Below are 18,149 nucleotides of genomic sequence, written 5' to 3'. Positions count from 1 at the left end.
AAGTATATAAATGCCCAAAATTGCCCTCATTTAAAGTTCCTTAGTATGAATAATCATAAAAAAATTTTAAAAGGCAAAACATCAACAAAAGTGCAAGTTTGGGATAATAATTTTAGTACAATCTATCAAATTATACTTTCCTGTAATCCAATAACTTTTTTATATTCAATAATATGAACAATTGGGTTGTTGACAGTGATGATTGCTTCCATCATGATCAATAGCAATAGCGTATTTGAGTGATAGAAGGAAGGAGACAACTACCTTGATTAGCATATTTAAGTGATAGAATGTTACAATTTTTATGATTATAACTGAAATTGTTTGGCCACAATATATGGCCTGGTCAAGAAGAATGGTTTTTCCATTTTTCTGTTATCTTTTCCCTTTTTTATCAATGACTTGTCTTTTGAAAAATTATAAAGGTTATTATAGTTATTGTCTATCATCAAGGGAGGTAAATTATCCCTAATTATTTTGAATGGAAGATAGATTTGGATTGGATGATAAAACAAGAGAAAATATAAATAAGAGGTTTTGAGTTCACAACCCCACTCGTAAAAAAAGTTATTTACTATTATCGTTTTTGCCAAATATATATATATATATATATATGTGTGTGTGTGAAGCAACTTCATTTTGGAAAGCCAATTCAATATTTTAACCTATTTTGTTTTTACAATCTTCTTTAGGAAAAAAATTTTGGAAAAAGGAAATAAGAAGAATTGAAATTCATAATGTAATTTTGGGATATTTGTGACTAGGATATGGGTTACTATTATGGATTACAAAAAAGAAAATAAATTTATCGTTGGATGAATAAAACTACCCTCGCAATAATATGCATTTCGGTTAATTATAGTGTGCATCTTAATAAATAAAAATGTGAACTTTTTAATTTCATAAATTTATTTGCAAGATGAATACTTTTACTATTATTTATGAATAATAACCCATATCCCCTCCACAGATTTATCAAAAATTACACCTTAATTATGCATTTCGGTTGTTACCACTTTACCATTTCCTTTCTGAAAATTTTCCCAAAAAAGGAATAAAAAAAATGAAAACCTTTACGGTGTTTATGGAATACAGAGCAACGTCGTATCGTGTCCGACTTCAGCTTCTGTCGGTTACCAGTATAAATGACCAAAGCGATACGATTAGATTATCGAAGCTGCCTTCCCCGCTCTCCAAGTCTCTCTTAACTGTATAGGGTTTTTGACAATCCTCCCCCGGTATAAACCGATTGTAACTGTTACAATTCAATCAAATTATGAGAACTCGAAATACAGGCGCAACACCGAAGAAGACGCCGCCGGCGAAGAAAACATCCTTAAAATCACAATCCACGCCCAGCTCCGCCGAGTCCGCAGCATTGGCTGAAGCTCCGGCGACGTCGACCTTACCACCCAAGTCCTCCGAAGCGAGACCTAGCCCCGCCCTCAAAGGACAGCAAACTAAGCCCGTCGAGACCATAAGCGCTCCCGTAACCACCGCCCTGCCTACGCAGGAACCAGCATCAGCAGGTGATATTTGGATTATTCTGATTCTGATACAGTTTCATCCATATTGATAATAAGTTTAACTTATTTCTTAATAAAATTTAGGTTTATCTACTTAGATGAATTGTAAGTTTTGAGGTTGTCTGCTTCAAGTAGGTATATAGGCTCTTGTGATTGTCAAGAAAAGCAATTTTGCATTGCGCATAAAGATTTCCTTGACATCTAGTTGTTTCTCTGATTATTTTGAGTTACAAATTTCGGGAATTAGGGACTTTTTGTTGCCAGTAAATTCATTTTAGCTTCTAATATTCGGACATATATATATATATATATTTGTTTGCACATTCACTGCAATTAAGTGTGAGTTTCTAACTTATTTATTTATTGTGCAGTTGAAGGAGCAAAAGCAACGAATGATGGTGCTGTTCAGGTGACAGGGGAAAGTAAACCTGCTTCGGGGACGAAAACTACTAAAAGAGTTGTAAAGAGGATCATAAGAAGAACTGTTGCTAGACCAGCTTCTCGACTGAAGAAAAGGTCTGGGGAAGCTGAAAATGCAATAGCTGATGAATCCAAGAAGGAGAATGATGTCTTAGATGCTGCAAATAGAGGACCAGTGGCAAAGGGTGCTGAGACTGCTAAAAATGATGGAATTAGCCTTGGAAATATTGACAGACCAGTAATAAGCGAAGGACCAAACGTTGACAAAGTTGAGGGAGTTGATGAGGAGAAAATTTTTTTGCATGTTGAAGAGTCATTGAAGAACAAGGCAGAAGAATCAGTCACGGAAAGTGCACCATTTGATCAGAAAGAACAGGGATCGACTTCTGTAGATTCTGAACATTTTGAGGACGATGTACCTACTAAACCAAATGAGAAAGAGAATATGATAGACCAACAAGAGGAGCAGGAGAAACTTATTGAGGATAAAGTGGAGAACATGACTGAGGAAGATAAAATGGAGGAAGACCCCAAAGAAGAGATGACTGACTTTGATGGTCTTTTAGCAGAAGCAGATGATGACAGATCAGAGGCTGATCAAGAGATTCATGATGAACTTGGCCAAGAAGAGTTTGCTGAAGATGACATGATAGGGCAAGGTGAAGAAGCTTTGGAAGAGGAGCGTGCGGAACTAAATGCTGCTGCAAAGGAGCGTAAGTTGAGGAAAGAGCTTGAGATTTTTGTTGGTGGGTTGGATCGTGATGTTACCGAAGAAGATCTTAAGAGGGTGTTTAAATATGCTGGAGAGGTGGTTGATGTCCGCCTACACAAGGATCCCTCCACCAACAAGAATAAGGGTTATGCATTTGTCAGGTTTTCAACTAAGGAAGAAGCAAACCGGGCTTTGTCGGAAATGAAAAACCCTGTTGTAAGATGCATCTTTAGATGGTGTGCTTTGACTCACACACTGAAAAATTCATTCTCTGTTGCAGACTTATGCACTTTCATATACCTGAAAATTGTATAAATACTCAATTATTGGTTTGTAATGCAGATACGTGGGAAGCGATGTGGGACTGCTCCAAGTGAGGACAATGATACGTTGTTTGTTGGCAATATTTGCAATACATGGACAAAAGAAGCTGTAAGATTAATATTTATCTTTGGATGGTGCACTTTTAGAAATTTTTTTTTCTAATTCTATCATAACCGATGGCAGATAAAAGACAAGCTGAAGGAGTATGGCATAGAAAGTGTTGAAAGCATCACTCTTGTGGCAGATCCCAAACACGAAGGGCTGAGTCGCGGTTTTGCATTTCTTGAGTTTTCTTGTCATGCAGAAGCTATGCTGGCATACAAGAGACTTCAAAAGCCTGATGCTATTTTTGGCCATGCTGAGAGAACTGCTAAGGTGGCTTTTGCTGAACCTCTGCGTGAGCCAGACCCAGCAGTGATGGCCCAGGTTAAATCAGTATTTGTTGATGGGCTTCCTCCTTATTGGGATGAAGATCGAGTTAGAGAGACATTTAGACGTTTTGGGGAGATTGCACGTGTAATGCTAGCTCGTAATATGTCTACAGCCAAGAGGAAGGATTTCGGGTTTGTTGATTTCACTACACATGAAGCTGCTGTTTCATGCGTTGAGGAAGTAAACAACATGGAACTGGGTGATGGAAACTCAAAGGTATGCTTCAATTTTTTGCGATCTTAAAGGGCATCTGCAGCTAGTGAGTCTTGCAATTAACAGTGATGGTTTTGTTTGATTGTATGTGAGTAGTTCTACCAGCATATATTAACATAGTACTGCACAACCCCATAAATATGTCCATTTCTAATCTCCATCCATCCAAATCGCATCTTAGAACTATTTCAGTGACCTATGTTAATATCATGCTTTCAGAACTTTGACACGCATTTCTTGAGATGACCCAGAGGATGAGTCATGATAATTTTGTCCTGTTTCTTACGTAATTTCTACTAGATGCAACCTCTTCAGCTTATGACATTTTCTTCTCTGTAATTAGGCAAAAGTAAGAGCAAGACTTTCAAATCCGTTGCCTAAAACTCAGGCAGTAAAAGGCAGTATGTCTGGAGGTTTTAGAATAGCTCGAAGCAGTGGCGGGACTTTCCCCAGATTTGGTATGGAAATTTTGTCGACTTCTTTTATATTCAAATACTCAATTGCAGTATGACGTGGTCTTGTGCTTTCAGGAAGGGGTTTTGGTCGAGGTGGTCATGCCTTCGATCGACCAAGCTTCCAGCATGGCAGGGGTTTTTATCCACGTGGACCTGGACGTGGTGGTAGAATTGGTTCTCTAAATGATCGTGAACTTGATAATGAATATCCCTTGCATGGAAGGCAAAGCTTTGCGCATGGTTAGATATACAATTTCACACCCTTTGCATGGAGGAGGAGAATTTTTATGATAGTTGTTAGCTTATTTATACAAGATCAAGAACCAATTTTTTCCTATTTCCCTGCTGGAGCAAGTTTATGATGGACTCTGTTGCATAAACAGGAGGAAGGTGGGGTTTCAGGCCTCAACAAGGATATAGTGGAGGTCCGCTGCCACGTCGGCCTGACATGGATAGAAGTAGACATGGTGGCCATGGTGTTCATGATCCACTGAGGAGGCAGCCTTTCCCTCCAGAGGAAGGATTCAATGAGCCATATTTTCGAAGACACTTTGATGACCCCTATTATTATGATGACCCTGCCCATGGAATTAAACGACCGTATTTTATGACAGTAAGCTAGAACAGAAACCTTGGGATAAGATATGTGAGGAAATCAGATTCTTCAATTTTTTTTTTCCAAGTTAACAATGTTTCTTTTTGTTCCTAGGATCAGGATCCAGATTATGTGGAGCCAAGCACTCGTCGCCCTCGGTTTGAGTATCCTGACGCTTCAGCTTCTTTTCATGGAAGTCGTTACCGAGGTTCAGAAATTCCTATTATGTTCTTAAATTTTGCTTCTTGATTTGTAATCACTTCTCATAACACTATGCTTGTTTCCTATTTGATGTTAGGTGGGTTTGAAGCTGATCGTGGGCCTTATCGACAAGATTACTATGGCTCTGATGTGCGTATGATGGTCATATTCCTTCCACAATGCATTCTACGTCTTAACAGCTTTATGATTTGGACTCTTCTCTTGCTATTTTGCAGCATGGTGCAGGAGCATATCCATCATTTTATGGAGGTGATCGTCCATATGGACGTGGATATTACTATTAGACATGATGAACTTTAGGTAATACACTTGCACAACTGCGTATAGGTGTTCTTGTTGGGTTGTTCACACTTAAGTTTTATGGTTTTTGCATTTTTCTTCAGGTCTAGTTCGTACGGCTGCTGCTGGGATGTGATTCTGTTTTCTACTTTTTCCTCTCTCTCTCTCTCTCTCTCTCTCTCTCTCCCTCCCCGTTTTTGCTGTATGATCTGGTCTCTTGTCTCTCTACCTCTTACCAATCCTGGTTGTCATATAATATTTGGTCTTAGATTGTCAGCCATTTCTCTTGGATGGACGTTTGTAGATACTGGTACTCAGTTTCTAAGTTGGAGACTTAAATAGGTATGAGCTCCTTTTTTTCTAGGTGGAAGCAGTTTGGGGAGTTAGCAGTCCAGATGAGGAAGACACTTGCTTTCCTTGTTAGTAATAACCCTTTTATGGACAAAAAGTACATGTTTTGATTCTGTTTCAAGGGAAATAAGTTGGGCATGCTATTGTCCTTTGAGGTGATAAAGATTCAGCTCAAGTTATTTTGTTTATGGTTGTTGCATAATGCTGCAATGATGATGTTAAGTTGACAACTTGGTGGAGATCACCTTGATGGCATATTTTAGTTCAACTTGTAGGTTTTGATTTTATGTTTCTGTAACTCAAGTATAGATCTTTTCTAAGCTGTAATTTGAGCTTAAACACTTTATTACTATATTATGGAGAAGGAATATATTTTCTCTGGCATTTTGTGGTTTTTTTGGGCAAATGTGAGGTGCTGCTGAGTTTGATTATGAACGTCTATATTCAGGTAAACTATGCCTTTGACAGGAGTTGTTTTCTATTGGTGATAAAACTTATACCGCAATGACGGATTTATCATGTATAGACGTTCTTAAAAGTGTCAGTGGATTGAAGCAACAATTATGTAGGCATTGACACTCTCTTAGTCGATCATTGTGGAGTTTTCTACCTCTTTGGAGATACATGATATGTGATGATTTTATATTACCTTACCAATTGTATCAGAGGTTAAAAGATTACATAAGTCAAGCCTATTTATAAGAGCATGATTTATGACTCTGAATAACCATGCAGTATTCTTTTAATCAGATCCAGTTTATTCTGTAGCTTTGAAAAGGATATGAGTTGGACTTTGTGATTTGCTGGTTACGATATGCTATGGTTATATATGTAATAGAATTTTGCTAGGCTTGAGTGCACTACATTTTCTTGGTTAAAAGGCATGAAGGTCTAAACTTAAGATGCGGTTACTGCCTCTTTGTAGCTAAAGCTTTATTAGTGATTATCATATCAAATTCCTGCTACTAAGTAGTTTTGATGCTTACGTAAACTAGTAAGTTTAGCAGGTATCAGTGCCCAGTATCCCACATTCAACTCATTTTGAGGTTAAGTAATCATATGATAAATGATTGAGGTTTTTTGGCTTTTAAGTTTCCCCCTGATGGATGGGCATTTGGTGCTACCGTTAGTGTACAAAGGGAATGCTTTGATGTAGGGTTTAATATGAGATTGGGAAAACTATTAGACTCTGAAGTTTGATAGCAAAACAAACATGAATTGTAGGAGTCAGATACTGGATGGATGTATGATTAGTCATTCATGAATGCACAAAGTCTCATAGAGACAGAAATAGTTACTTCGATGTAAAAACCTATCATCCAAGAGTTTTATAGAAGATTGAAATGCGTAGTCTCACATGCAACTCATATTGAGGTTAAATGGTTATATTGTAAATGATTGAGGATGCTCTTTGCTTTTCTTTTTTTTTTCCTTTTTTTTCCCTGTTCTACGTGGATGAGCATTTGGTGCTGTCTGAAGGGAATGCTTTGTTATCTTGCGAACATAGGTTTTTTTTTATTTTTTTATCAGATTGTGGTAATTGTTAAATTATGAAGTTCAATGTCAAAACAAACATGAGTGGTTGGAAATAGATACTTGATTGATGTTGCATAAGTCGACAATGTCCTGTAGTCGACATTAATAGCTACTTTGAAGAAGAAAAATTTGTTATCCAGACGGATTACCTGTAGGAACCGTAGTTTTTATCGAAGATTAAAACTGGAGAAAGATCCTGTTTCTAGTTTTCTGGGCCTTTTGATGTTTCATTGTGGTTTTTTAGACATTCATTTCATCTTTCATTTTTATTTTCCTAGTTTATTTTATCTTTTTGCAAAATACTCCTGAAGGAAGGAAGGTGGTACTGCTGGTGTCTGAGGACAAATTTGGCCAAATGAAGTATTGTTGAGTTTTGCATGGTAAATGATATATAGGAATTGTGGTTGCATGGTAAATGATATATAGGAATTGGAACCACAAGAGGCTTGCTTGGAGTTGTATTAGTCTGCATTGGCTGGTCTGGCATGTTTGGTTTAATTACTGTTGATTGTCTAGCCATTCTGGTTGTGTACTCGTTGTCCAGTCTGGGATTCACAGCATAGAAGTTGTCCTTTTCTGGCCTTGTAATTAATGTGAATTAACAACCTTGATATAGATTGGCATTTGATTTTATAATATTAGGCATTGATTATGCAAGTCTGTCTCTAAAAGGTTGGTTGGTTGGTTGAATGTTTTTAGCTTCGCGAGGAGGGTTTTAAAACCCTGGAAGTGCCTCTGTTATGGAGTAGACCTTGGGTTTTTTTTTTTTTTAATGTTTAAATAAGTCGCATGAGTGTGGAATCTGAATTTATTTGCTTTCCCGGATTGTCGAGTCTGTGATCAAGTCTAGCGTTGGCTTGATCACTGCGCGTCACGGCACGTTTAACTTTATCGGATCTAATATAAGTATTCAATTTGGTGGCTGAGATTTAATAAGTCAATTTCTCTCTTTTCTCAAGAGAGTGCAAACATTTTTTCCCAGGCTCAGAAGGTGTAGAATTTGAAGATGCTAGGGAATTAAATTTTTCAAAAAAAAAAAAAAAGGACAAATTGAAGCTAATTATTCTCCACAGCGTGGCAATCCAAATGAGAATATGGAAAATTGGGACTTTGAAACATTTTCCGAGTCTGAATGGCTGATGGCTTCTTGCCTTGAGGATCAAATCCACGGTCACGAAAATTTGCCCTAAAAAATGTGCCACCTAGCGTTGAAGAGTCCTTCGCGGATTTTCAATTTTCTGAAACAAGAATAAATTTATATCAATTCAAGTCAAATGCAAAGGAAAAGTTGCCCGTCTATTAGCCAAATCAGAAAACCAATCTGGAGTCGGGGCTTACGGCTGGAACGCGAATGCGTTTTGTGCAAGCGTGGACAATTACTGAATTCGTAATTTTTCAAGAAACTGCTTCCAATTACTTGAAGGTGAAAATAAAACGTCTTGGACTGAAAAAAAAGAAAAGAAAGAAAAACAACTGGTATTGAAGGTGCCAAATTACAGCATTCGCTCCGGTGGTAAGATTTTGCAGCTTCAGGTTCAATTGGTATATAGCTGTTTGAGTATTCAGATTTCATATACATAATCTTTCTCCCCGTATCATGTATGCCCAACAACAAATTTTTGTCCTAATCCATAGCAACACCAAACAAAATACAACAGAACATGGAAAACAAATTTTGAGCTCTGTATATTTTCCTTTCCATTGTTTATAATCTGGGATTTGATGAGCACCAGCAGAATTCAGAGTTGAGCCCCTCCAATATCTCCGCTAATGGGCGGTATAAGATTGCACCATACATAAACCGTCCAACATGTGTGCAACACTGACAGCAGGTCATTCTGGAGTCACTTCAAGGTGCTATACCGATTCGTGCCATGCTTTGCCCAATGGTCCTTCAGATCAAGTGGAGCAGAGTACAGGTCATGACCCTCGGCAACAAGTCGATTTAGCAATTTATTGAAGGCACTTCCACTCATCTTTCTGCCACCGACTCTGGTATACCGCTTATTAGATACCTGAGGTAACGGATACACAGACATGGTCGTTGTACAGCAAGCCGACTGCCATCCACCATTCCCCCACTTATAACAAGGCTGGGGTGTTCCAGTGCAGGAGCAAACTGGCACTGGCATGGAAGTTTCGTCAAAGTTTATTTGATTCAAGCCTATATTATCCTTCCACGTACCAAGATGCCCTTCTAATTCTTCCTCGCGTTTCAAATCATGGCCAGCATTCCAACCATTTGATGAAGCAGGAGTTAGTGGCTTAATCATGCCTTCAGCCCGTCTTTTAGGCGACCTTGGAGACTTGACTGATTTTGTCATCTTACCTTCCTTTGGCTGCCTCACTTTCGTGGCTTTCGCAGTTTCAGAAGCAACTTGTGTACTATTAAAGGTCTCACTAGTTAGAATATCTCTAGGACTAAATGCAGCATTAACCATAGCGTGATGCATATGCTGGTAATGCATGTCTTCGGTTCCATCTGCAACCCCATCCTCAGCGGAGTCAGAAAGCATATTATTTACAGAGCAGTCCCTTATTTGCAGAGCAGCAATGGCCTCATCTCGTTCTTGTATGGCAGAATTACGTTCAGCAATAGCTGCATCCCGCTGAAGCATTGCCATGTCTCTCTCAGAGAAGGCCCTCTTTCTCTCCTCCAGTGCCATGTTCCTTTCCCGGATGGCCGCATCTCGCTCAGCCGTGATGGCCATATATGTCTTTATCGATAAGTGATTGTGGTCCTTGGATTAAAGCACAAGATATCAAGCACAATCAGGTATCATTGTGACAGTTTGACAACGAAGACTTCAAAGGCGAAAAGAGAAATGAGAAAAAGCATTATGCAAGAGATATTAAGCTAGCCAGTCAATTATTAATTTATTAAGGTACAGGATTAATAAATTTGTATCTGAAGTTAATATTATCATGTAGTCATCTTTGATTCCATGTATCAATTGCAACAAGATGTAAATCAAGACAGGGTAGTAACCATGCAAGGAGTCAATCCCTTCTTAATAGCACATCAACCATCATTAGTTAAAGCATGTCAAGTGAAAGAATGTTAAGAAACAGAAATGTGAGAACTGGACGGTGAAAAGTACAATCTCATACCATCACTAGCCAAGCTGGTGAAACTAATAATCCATTTCTGAAAAGGAAATATCTGCAGAAGGAAAAATATCACTTCTTAGACAATCTGAAAACTAAAGAAAATATTCCAAAAATGCAGATCGTAAAACAATAAAGCTATCAGAAGCTCGAAAATGTTCAGTTGATGAGTCATTTCTGGACTAGATATTGTTGATTAAATACTAAACATTTCATTTGTCCAGACTAATACTACAGAATCTTAACTTTGGAAAGTACTTTGCAGTCACCCAGAGCTTGAGCTACACTTTGTTGAGCACATGTAATAAGTTCGCTGAACTTTTAGTAGGATTGGATGCATGCGATAAAAATAACTAAAAAATTCAACATCTAGCAAAACATATAACAAGTTACACCTTCAAATTCATACAGTGTTCTTGGACGTTCCCAATGAGACTCAAATATTCACCCTAAATTACCTCAAAACTCATAATTCTTTCTTCCCAACATAGCCGTGCCCCCCCCCCCCCAACTCCTCATTGAACCACCAGCTATATTTTTGCTTTCCCAGTTCTCCTAATCAAGTAGCCAAGCACAAATACAGCACAGAACGGTATCTCTTACAGTTGGACTCATGAGTCAAAGACTAAATAATACTCCTATACTGTGAAGGCACTTACTGACAAATTTGGAGTTGGAAAGTTCAGAAGCCAATTTTACAGCAAACTTAAACGGCATAAAGTAATTTCAGGAAATAAAAGCAACTTTAGTTCTAAAAGCTACATAAACACATACTGTATTAAGTACAAACAAGCACCAGACTAAAAGTAATTTCCAGATCATTATGAAAAAGTACATCTGCAACAGCTAATTTAAACCTCTAAAAACGTAATATCACCAACATGAAAACCAAAAGGTAATCCAAAGAGTAATGAACTAAATCATTGACCAATTTCCCGTACTCTGACTTACTCAACTATTTGCATAATTCAGAAATAAACGCACGACGTTCTTATGATAAAAAATAAGTAATGCAGCTTCATCTAAGCTCTTTTTTCACACAGCTAAGATTTCAAAAAATAAAAAAGAAAAATCCGAGAAGACTTGTATGAAATCTGAAATGCAGAAGATCGGAAAGCTAGGTTAAGAGTATGCGCCGGAAAACGCCTAAAATGAGGAAATGAATAAGCAACTAAGCAGATCGGAATGTCTAAATGCGAAGCAAAAAAAAAAAAAAAAACTTGATTTGATTCGTCAAGACTTACACGAGAGACAGAGCTGAGAGAGATGACGGAATGCAGCCAGATTCTTCGCAGCTCTGCTCGAGAGGGAGAAAGAGGTTGAGATTCGACGGCCGAATCCTCCTCCTCCCTCAGTCTTTTACTACTAGTTTTTTTTTTTTTTTGGAGCGTTCGATTTTTGTAGCTGTAAGTTGTAGTAGTATAAACGGTGAGCGTAGCGGGTTTTAAGAGGGGAAACTATGGCGTTTTTGGGTGGTTCGAAGACCGAACAGCGGCCGTTTTGAGTATGAGATCTTACAATGGTCGCTTATTTAACGGGTCAGCGTTTCTCTGACGTCGTAATTTGAACTTTGAACCGGATAACAAAGAGGAGGTGTAGGTCTCTTTTCAATTTGGGTTGACGCTTCTGCTTAATCGCTCCCATGATCCTAATCAGAACTGCCGGTAATCTTTCTTTGGTCAGTATCTACTTACTACATTAGTTCGGTAAGAGAAAATTTAATGAAGCTGATTGAATCAATTGTCGGTTTCCAGTAACAAACCAAGGAATAGCAATAGATGATTCAGAATTAAGGGCTTGTTTTAGATTGATTATTTTAAGTGATTGTAAATTATTTTGAATAATCAGTTTTTGTGATGTTTTCTATTTTTTTTTTATTCTGATTATAGATTTTTTAATGATAAAAAAAACTAAAATCTATAATCACCTAAAAAGTAGCTATTTTACCTGATTGTAAATTGTTTTGAATAATTAGTTTTTGTGATGTTTTTCGATTCCTTTTGTATTATGATTTTTGGTTTTTTAATGATTAAAAAAACTAAAATCTATAATCACCAAATGAGTAGTTGTTGCTGATTGTGATTGTTCTGTATGATTAATTTCTATAATCAAATTTTGTAATATCTAAATAATCAAGAATAAGTCCTAAGATTTTTGTTATACTTGTCACGTGAGAAGCGACACAGACAATCTATTTAATTCATGACGAGTCAAACTAGGTCAAATTTTACATCTACATAAACTCATCATTTTGTTGATAACTTATGTAGATGTAAAATTAGCATACTTCTAGAGTTGGTTTATATGGTAAGATAGGAGAGATTATAAATAGAAGATTCTAAAATTAAAAAATAAAAAATGATTCTTGATTCTTTTATTATCCTAAAATAAAAGAGCCTTGTCACCACAATACATCAAAAGTAGATGTACAACTTGGATCTGCTGGTTTTTACTTGGGATGTTTCATCTACATTTCTTTTGACCTTTTACAAAAACGAATCTAAAAGAGTGTGGGGTAAATCCTCCATCTAGCTGGTTTGTTAACTACGAAGATAAATGATACGGAGTAATGGAGTTCCAGAAAGGCAGTACTAAGCCTGAAGAAGCAACTTCAAACTGTTTGTATTTGACGCCTTCAAAACCCACCCAAATTCCAACCAATTTACCTCAAACCACCCACATTACAACCAGAATTTTCTAAATTTCATCCTCATAAAAGTTCCAAGTCCAAATCATAAAAAATGCTTCTGTAAATTATCCCCAAATGCACCAAGAAAACACACCCCTCTCACAAGCTATGCGTGAAAAAATACCAGCGGCCTTAGTATTGAAGTATCCATTCCAGACAAGACTGGCACCCCAAAAATCCTATTCAGTGTTCGATCAACAACCCATAATCGCCCACGTGTACGATTCAAAACACTGATTCTAAAACTCCTCGATCCGCGTCACTCTTAGCTGACCAATCAGAATCCAGAAACCCCATTTCACGCAGATCGCTCCCTCCTATAAATGCTGACAGCTACGTGGAAAATTATTCACGCAAAGTCAGAAAGGTTATTACCGTATCGTTCACTCTGTTGTTGTTTCTTGTGACACTTCGCGATGTCGGCCACCGGAGATGCTGAGAAAACTGCCGTTGAGCAGCCTCCGGCTGATGCTCCCCCTGCGGAGCAGCCAGCCGAGAAGCCTGCTAAGGAGAAAAAGCCTAAAGCTCCTAAAGAAAAGAAGCCTAAAGCGCCCAAAACTGCTGCTCATCCTCCTTACTTTGAGGTAGTATTACTGTTATGCTCTTTATATCTCTCAATTTCAATCTTCTTTTCTTGGGAAATGATTTTTGTTATCGATGGTGAATTTTTTTGGTGATTTTTTTTTTGTTTGGTTTATCTTGCAGATGATTAAGGAGGCCCTCGTTGCACTGAACGAAAAGAGCGGATCAAGTCCGTACGCAATCGCAAAGTTCGTGGAAGAGAAGCACAAGTCGGAACTGCCTGCGAATTTTAGGAAGATCCTAGGGCTTCAGTTGAAGAACTCTGCGGCGAGGGGAAAGCTGATCAAAATCAAGGCCTCGTACAAGTTATCCGAGGCAGGCAAAAAAGTCCCCGCCGTGAAAAAGCCAGCCAAAGCCAATGCGGAGACGAAGAGGGCTGGTAAGCCGGCTGCTCAATCGAATGCGAAAACCACTAGAGCAACTGCTGCGGCGAAGAAGAAGACGGAAGCTGTGAAGGCAAAGCCAGAGAAGAAAGTGACTCAGGCTAAGAAAACGAAGAAGGCGGCGGCTCCAGCGAAGGCAAAGCAGCCAAAGTCAATTAAGTCTCCTGCTGCTAAGAGGGCTAGGAAAGCTGCTGCTGCTTAAAGCGAGGAGTCTTACAGTAGTTTCCAAGTATCTGTATAGGTATAGAGGTAGTACGGACTTCGGAGTAGGGAAAATAAATAAATGATGTTTTCTGTTTGTTAGGGAAAGAGTAGTGGATTGTGAATATGGGAAATGATGCGGTTCGGTAGATGATGATCATGGCGGTATCCGTGGTTGTTTTGGTGTATAATGCTTGAGATGTTTTTATGTGGTTAGAATTTTGGGGTTTAATGGAATAGAATCATCAAACTTTGGGGCTCAACTTGCAAATATTCTTTGGATTGCAGCTGTGATTTGTGTGGTCCTTTTTTTTTTTTTTTTGGATGGAATTGTTTGTCGGCCATTCATTACACAGCAGACGGGAGATATTTTTTGGTAGTTGGTCTCGGGATTAGTCTCGTCGATTTTTGTCGATGATTCTAGATATAGGCTGCAAATAGCAAATGAACATGGTATTGTATTGGAGGAATGTCTCCACCTGGAAAACATTCATTGTGGCCTCGACTCGCCTGGTAAAGCAAACAGCTGGTGTATTGGAATATGGGAGGGGGAGACGAAAAGGGAAAGTGTCTAATTTGGATTGATCCAAAGGTTTTTCATGGAAGGAAAGTGATAATGGTGAGTGGTCCATTTAAAGCTAATGAATTATCACATTTGTCCATTAAAACAATAATAGATATATAATAGTTACATGCATAACTTCTCAAACAAGAGCTACAATGTTTGATTATTTGAAAAACTCTTCCCCAAAAACGAGAATTAGGGAATTACTTCTCCGCCAGAGAAGGATTTTGATTTATTTGAAAAACTTTTCCCTGTTTCTTCACAAACCGGGAAAAGCGAAAGTAATTGTCGTGGAATTTGGAAGAAAACTTTTTGAGTTTCAAATTACCATAACCCATCGTAATATTTAGCAACAATTTCTTCGACATATTGGATTTTTAGCTATTCTCTAAAATGGACAATGAATCCTTCCCCGGCTGTGAGGTTGGTGTGCTGTTTTGAGCATATTAACAGAATGTACAATTCGAATGACAGATTCGATTTCCTTATACTATATAAGAATGAGTTTGGGTCAAATAATGGCTTTAAACTTCAACGGCAAGAGTAGGGGTATTTGGGAATTGTGAGGTTATTTTGAATGTAGTTATAATATTGGGTACTACTTTAGATAGCATGGGTATTATTGTGTTTACTGAAATGTCCTTGTATTCTAAAAGATGCAGTGATGATTTGTTCAAAGGTTTGGGTAATTTGGAAATGTGAGATTATTTGATCATCTTTTCTACAATAGATACAATCCATAATAGCTTCTTTATTGGTGTAATTACTTAAATGTCCTTGCAGAGACATTTATTTTGGTTTGTATCAATTATTACTGTTACTTTGCTATTATAACTTGAAGAACTTCAAAACGTCATTTTCATCTCAATTAAAGCAAGGGCAATATGGTTTATTAAGGAATTTATGATTGAGCATTAGTTTCAACTTCAATTCTTCAAATGTCTGCCCCTTCACATTCTTCCGTTATGTTCCTTTCGTCTTCCGGTAAATACTTATTTGTATTGTCATTGTACTCTGGATTTCAATATGGTTCTCTGGTGAAGCTATTCTTGGTGGTTCAACTTGAGGTGAGGTTTCATTCTTTTTTTTAATGGTATGATTTGCTTTGTAAAATCGTAATTTCTATTGTTAGCTAAATGCTTTCATTCCAAAATTGGATACTCTGTTAGTGCAATTTAATATTGATATTATTGTTTCCCCACAAAGTTGGTTGTTCTATACAATTTAAATGATGTGGTTTTGTTGGAATAGATTTGGAGATACAAAACTTCCTCTCTGGTCTACTTACATGGTGGAGGCTTTTTTATCAAATCTGCTTTCTCTCCTATATATCACACACACCTTAATGTAGTAGTTGCAGAAGCTGGTGTTGTAGCAGTTTCAATTAACTATCGGCTCACCCCTGAGTATCCTTTGCCTATTGCTTATGAAGATTCTTAGATTGCAGTCAAATGGGTTGCCCTTCATTCAAATGGCGACGGTCCTGAGGTATGGTTTAGGGATTATGCTGGCTTTGATTGCGTGTTTTTGGTGGGGATAGTGTTGATGGCAATTTAGCACATAACATGGCATCAAGGATTTGGCTGGAGATATTAGACTACTTCGATCTTGATGTGATTTTTCTCAATTGTCCTTATTTTTGGGAGAAAGATCTAATCAGTATTGAGTTAACGAAATTACAGGCGAAGACCTATGCTAAGGGCATTTGGCATTATGTTCACCCAAAATCTACGGGGGTTGATGATCTATTGTTGAGTCCTCTAATGGAACCAAACCTTTCGAGACTAGGCTTTGTCGTTGCTAAAAAAGTTGGCTACTCATCAACAAGAATGTTGTGTAGATGCATCTTTAAGTGGATAATCACTTTGTTATGCCATTATCTGAATCGTTTGAGTATCTGTTTAAAGTTCATTTAGTCTTGTTAATGAAAAACTCATATACAAGTGTTTGTTTCAAAATATATGAACCAAGCAAGATAGCATGCATAATTTCCTTCTTCATCTCCCAGTATACATTAGATATTTTGTTACTTCATATTGTTACTCAATGTGCGTGAGTTTTTTGATATTCGCTTGAACTACCGTAAAATTTTCTTTAATCACAGGCACCAAACACTCGCGCGATGTGCGGGCATTCTCCTCCTAGTTCTTTTACTAAGATTGAGTTTTGGTCAAAAAATAGGATGAATTTCAACTGCATAGGTGAGAGTTTTTTGAAAATGTGAAATATTGTGTATTAGTTTAAAAATTTTAGGTACAAATTAAGGAAGCATGTATTTGGATATATTTACTGAAATGACCCCATTTTAATACATTTAAAGTTGTCATTGATGAGTCATCTGGGTATTGATGGAATGTGTGATTAGTGTGCAACAGTTTTTGCATTTTTGTATAATCCATATATGCCTGTGTGTTGGTGTAATTACCGGAATATCTCTTAGCTACCAATAATTTTCCTTTTCAGCCGCAGATAACCATTTGAGATGTTACTTTGTCTGAAACGTTTGAATGGCAATCGGATTTAGGAAATGAGCCAACGATTTCTCTATCAATGGTAGGAACCCAATTCTCTATCATTTATAATCTGTATTTATGAGTCACAAACGTTGGTCAATTTATCTCCTTTCAACTTCAGGAGTTAAGTTTTCTCTTTTTGTCTTTGTCTACAATGATTTGCCTCATCGTTTTCTCTTCCATCCGAACTCAACTCTGAAATTACCTATTATTTCGTCACTAATTATACCCAATTCAATTGCCAAACCGTTGGTACGTTAATGTCTAAACGGTTGATTATTAGTTTCTCCCTGTTTGCATTCTAGAATTGGGATAATTCTACCTGATTTCACACTAATCAGCTCAGAATACTTTTCAGTCCCAACTACTCCTAGTGATTCAGCGTGAGGTTAGATTTCACCCCCTCCCAAATTTGTCGGTGTGTTCGTAGTACCTACAATTAGAGACTCTTATCGGGTTGTCTAGCCCCAATTAGTTTGGGTTGGTTATAATCTTATAGGTCTGGAGCAACAGCAAGTAAAAGCTCTCGGTGGGGATTCTGGAATAAGTTTAGCTTTCTGTGTTGCTCTGCCTTTCTGCATTATCAACAACGTTCAATTTGACACAGTTTTATTGTAACGCTGTGTGAATTGATTGATTATATCGTTTAGCTTTTCATACTACGTTTTATTTTTTCTCACAATGTACTATTGTTTGTTCAACAAAAAAATCTCCTTCCCCACAAGTACCAAACACCCGCGCGATGTGCGGGCGCTCCCCCTAGTTTAGTTCTGTTGATTATGTTGCTTGTGCATCAGGACAAACAAATTAAGAAACGTTGAAGACTTTGAGTTGAAACTTTTAAGTGTGAATGACAGTATACATGACTTTTTTTTTTAACTTAAATTCAACCACATTGATCTGCTATGGCAAGACTAGAAGCAAGATCAAAAGAAGCCTTTGCAGTTTGAGCTGCCACAATCAGAGCTAAAGAGCAAGGCTGGTTGAAGATAGAGACTGAATCAAATTGTGAACCCTTACAGATAAGATCAATGATGCAACTG

General features: G+C 37.6%; 3 protein-coding genes across 3 annotated transcripts; 2 read left to right on the top strand and 1 right to left on the bottom strand.

Moving 5' to 3' along the window:
* The first annotated feature begins 1,163 nt into the window (after positions 1-1,163).
* On the top strand, positions 1,164-5,913 carry LOC113777688 (nucleolin-like). Its single transcript, XM_027322851.1, has 11 exons — positions 1,164-1,529; positions 1,898-2,874; positions 3,001-3,090; positions 3,166-3,630; positions 3,971-4,085; positions 4,158-4,322; positions 4,466-4,695; positions 4,792-4,885; positions 4,976-5,028; positions 5,115-5,199; positions 5,283-5,913. The coding sequence occupies exons 1-10, from the start codon at positions 1,277-1,279 to the stop codon at positions 5,181-5,183; spliced, it is 2,511 nt and encodes an 836-aa protein (XP_027178652.1). The 5' UTR covers positions 1,164-1,276; the 3' UTR covers positions 5,184-5,199; positions 5,283-5,913.
* Positions 5,914-8,544: 2,631 nt separating this feature from the next.
* Positions 8,545-11,716, bottom strand: LOC113777753 (protein BASIC PENTACYSTEINE6-like). The gene is made up of 3 exons (XM_027322942.1): positions 11,418-11,716; positions 10,177-10,228; positions 8,545-9,806 (listed from the first exon to the last, which is right to left on the bottom strand). The coding sequence occupies exons 2-3, from the start codon at positions 10,177-10,179 to the stop codon at positions 8,910-8,912; spliced, it is 900 nt and encodes a 299-aa protein (XP_027178743.1). The 5' UTR covers positions 10,180-10,228; positions 11,418-11,716; the 3' UTR covers positions 8,545-8,909.
* A 1,491-nt stretch (positions 11,717-13,207) lies between these two features.
* On the top strand, positions 13,208-14,301 carry LOC113777436 (histone H1). The gene is made up of 2 exons (XM_027322519.1): positions 13,208-13,446; positions 13,568-14,301. Exons 1-2 carry the CDS (start codon positions 13,279-13,281, stop codon positions 14,027-14,029), a joined length of 630 nt encoding a protein of 209 aa, XP_027178320.1. The 5' UTR covers positions 13,208-13,278; the 3' UTR covers positions 14,030-14,301.
* Positions 14,302-18,149: the final 3,848 nt, after the last annotated feature.

Source organism: Coffea eugenioides, chromosome 7 (assembly GCF_003713205.1).
Source record: "Coffea eugenioides isolate CCC68of chromosome 7, Ceug_1.0, whole genome shotgun sequence".
NCBI lineage: Eukaryota > Viridiplantae > Streptophyta > Magnoliopsida > Gentianales > Rubiaceae > Coffea > Coffea eugenioides.
Note: the sequence above shows the minus strand (reverse complement) of the source record. Positions and strands in the feature narration are given on the sequence as shown.